Source organism: Loa loa (genome assembly GCF_000183805.2).
Source record: "Loa loa unplaced genomic scaffold supercont3.8, whole genome shotgun sequence".
In the NCBI taxonomy this organism is placed as follows: domain Eukaryota; kingdom Metazoa; phylum Nematoda; class Chromadorea; order Rhabditida; family Onchocercidae; genus Loa; species Loa loa.
Window position 1 is genome coordinate 673589 of NW_018108188.1, and position 3795 is coordinate 677383.

The following is a 3795-nucleotide window of genomic DNA, read 5'->3' on the forward strand; positions in this document are numbered from 1 at the left end:
CAAATGGAAAAAAGTAAATTCAAGAAATAAATGTTTTTTTTCCTCGAACATGTCAAATAGTATGCAAATTTATTATGAAAATCAAAATCACCAGGAGAAGTGAGCATGATACCCACCAGAAACCCCAAAAACTTTCTCTCAAAACATCCGGTCCAGTTATTGCCAACCCTAACATCTCTAACGCCAACGTTCCTGCGGCAGAGCGGCTACAGAAATAAAACATCTGGCCATCAGCCAATTTCCCACACCCATTGGCGTTGTGCCAATGGAGCGGGGAATCCCTGCACTTCTCCGTGCCAATAGGAAAACGTCAACAAACACAGCTGTCATAGATCGATTTACATGCACCCGTGAAAATTACGGTACTGAAAGCGCCAAATTCAAATTGGCAGAAGTTTCCAGGAACAATCACCAGCAGCCATTGCGCAACTCCACTTATTGTATGTTCGCAATTGACAATAACTGTTCTTCCTCAACATCGCCATTTAAAAATTTCAAAGAGACAAACACGCTTCTCCTTATATCGTACTTTCCCGGGAAATACCATTCCTTATGGTCAAACGCGCATCTCATGCTCGTCAAACATTGAATCTAATAATGGTAATTCAGCAAGACCATACATTATTCGACACTCTCAATCAATTAGCTTTGCCCACGGCCTTTCACTGTTTCAGCTGGTAAAGAACTACGTGACAAAAATACCGGCAATCAGTTTATCACTTCGTTTCACCTTATCTATTCCAAACAGCTTACTAAGTGAACGCTGTCATCTGAATCACACATTTGAAATGTAAATGATAAAACATGAACATTTGACCTTCATACTGATGAAATGTCAGCACAAAATCTTAGCCACAACGAATAACATTAAAAAAAGAAAAAAAATGACGATAACAGCAACCAACAACAACAACAACAACAAAATAGTGGACATATTTCTTTATTGATTTCTTCTGAGCAAAAACAACGAACAAAACTTTATGAGCATTAACTGTTTATATAAAATGCATGAAAAAGAACAGCATAAAACAATAGGAAAAAAGTCTTTCATGTTGAAGTAAATTAATGCTATACAAATAAAGAAACGAACTTACGTGAGAGATCGTACTCCAAGAACAGTTCCAACTGAATAACTTATAATCTTCAAGATCTAAGATCTAAAAAAGTATCGAAAAAGAATTAAATGAAATTAAGACCCAAAAAGACAACAGGCGTGTTTCATAGAATCGCTGTGTACTCTATTCTGAACATCCTGAACATTAAGTAGAACATCCAATGATATGTTATTTAAGACTCTCTGATCAATTTCGAAAAATGCTTTTATTTCAGCAGCAATGGATGTTCAACTGGAGTGCCTGATCTCACAAATCGATGTTATTCATTGCAAGACATAATATTGACCTAAATAACTCGGATGTGAAAGAGTAACATTTATCCCTACCCCACTTCCCCCTCTTTAAATATCAGCCTTTTATGAGCATGGAATTGAACCATGCTAACTATGTCTGAGAAGCTGAATGGAAAACTGTATTAAGAAATTCATAAGAAAAAAGGTTTTATTAAAATTTTAATATATGAATATCGATATATTAAAGTGAATATTCAATTCCTTTCCTAATTAGTCATATTCACCAGAAGTAACACTGAAAGTATGCTGTTCAGATTATGACTTTAAAATAAATACTATTCTACCGCGCGCTCATCAACATACAAGCTTCTGTCAATTCTAGTCAGCATATATATAAGGACTTCAAACTTCATTTTAAAAAATAGAACAAAATTGTTGAAAGACGTTGCTTTTTGGCGACAGCTAAACTAATAGCTTGAATTAATTGATAATACAAGCACAAAAAATTAGTTTGCATAACAGTGCTCATCTTTAGTAATAAACATACATTTTAGAATGTTTTCCAAAATTTCAAATCTTCAAAGAGCAATAAATATTCTTATCTAACCTTAACTTCCTTTACTCCTAATATTTAATACTGCTGGCATATAAAATGTTTCTTTTAAAGAGTTTGAATAATTGGTAAGAATATTTGTCTATCCAATAATTTAAGGCTTCGAAAGAAATTTAACTTTTTCTCTATTTACCAGATGTTAACAACCATTTAATCCTTTGAAATATCCTTAAAATTCATGAACAGATTCCAGTGTTATCAAATCAACGTCATCATTCGAATTTTACCTTTATGCACAACTGGAACGGCTTTATTAGGCATGCTAAATACTATTAAACAAAAGTCAACGTTGTAAGGCAACAGTCTACTTTATCTCAAGAATAATTATTTACAGCTTTTTATTTATTTTTTATTCTTCACTCTGATCTCATAGCTATAAATAAATAAATATTTCAGTAAATTACCTATCGAATAAGGATTGCAGTAGTCTGTTTCACCCAGTTCAACTGAAATTCCCAACAAACAAATATAACCTGGATCTCACCACTGTTTAAAGGTTGCCACGTTCATGCCGTAGAAAGAATATTTTGGATAAAAATTTAGGACAATAGAAATGAGAATTCCATTGAAAAATGAAAATTCCCGAGCATCTAATATTATTTTGTGTCACTTAGCATGACAAAAACTTTTTTAAACGCAGCAAAACTATTTCACAAAAACTACTGAAAGCTAAAGATGTCACACATTTGATGTAGTAATTTCGGAAGTATTACCACTCATAGTATGAATTGGATAACACAAGCATCGACAGTCTCAGAAAAGTTAAAGTGTCCAAAAAGGATGAGAAAAAACTGACAAATGCACGCAGTACAATCGCAGAGTAAAATTCTATAGTTATTTTGTCACCGTGACAATCTTTTATCTTTTTTTTCTTTTATAGAGAAATGAAAAATAAAAAGAAATGAAGTAAAACCTGTCGAAGTAGAAGTTAATGTTATCATCCAGCTTGTTACATTTGTCAATATACTATTCTATAAGATGGATCAATTCATGAATGATTAAAAGAAAAAAAGAATTTCGTATTTTATTTCGCGCTGTGTAGGATCGATAAATGGCGAAAACGCAACTGACACCTAAACTTCCTGGTCTACCATATTATATGCAAAAAAACATATTAAGCAAATCAATAAAACACTTAACCAACAATTATAATTGATATTTAACGCTGAAAGGAATTCCCGAAAAACCAACTGCACTTTAGCAATCAATTATTGCCGTAAATTACAGTAACGCGCAGCAATATTCAACTAATACCATAACTTATGCAGAAAATTTAGTGGCTGTTTGCTCTCTTTGAATATATATATTGATACTATGTACTTAAAGGCCTAACTTACCAGAACATTTCCTAGATGAAATGCATTACAACATAGCCAGCATATTTATTCATATCATATGTATATGTGCCTGTTTATCAGTTACCAGTAGTCCAATTCGTATACTGAAACAGATTATAAATATAAAAGGGAATAAAAAACACAATCTGCATTTGTTTATATTTATATATGTGTCCAGTTTGCTTCTAAATCTGATTAAGACACATTTGACATGCTGCAAAAATTTCTATTTTGCCAGCAACTTCAGACAAAAACAAAATTCATGAGGTCTTGTTCATCTTGAGTTGACAGCCTCATTACCATATAAAGCTAGTACAGCACCAGCTACAATAGCAAACGCGTACAGGTAAACATTCTGATGAATTTGACTATATCTCCTGATATTCTTGAGAATTAAATGAAATTAACTGAATTCTAAAAAATAATCCGCTAGGTATATATATATATATATATATATATATATATATATATATATAGTACTAGTCGTACGTAACGAA

The 3795-nt window shown here is 32.4% G+C and overlaps 1 protein-coding gene across 1 annotated transcript; it reads left to right on the forward strand.

Moving 5' to 3' along the window:
* Positions 1-265: 265 nt before the first annotated feature.
* Positions 266-1394, forward strand: LOAG_09960 (hypothetical protein; the record flags this gene model as incomplete). The annotated part of the gene is made up of 3 exons (XM_003145488.1): positions 266-362; positions 403-600; positions 1330-1394. The coding sequence occupies 3 exons, from the start codon at positions 266-268 to the stop codon at positions 1392-1394; spliced, it is 360 nt and encodes a 119-aa protein (XP_003145536.1).
* Positions 1395-3795: the final 2401 nt, after the last annotated feature.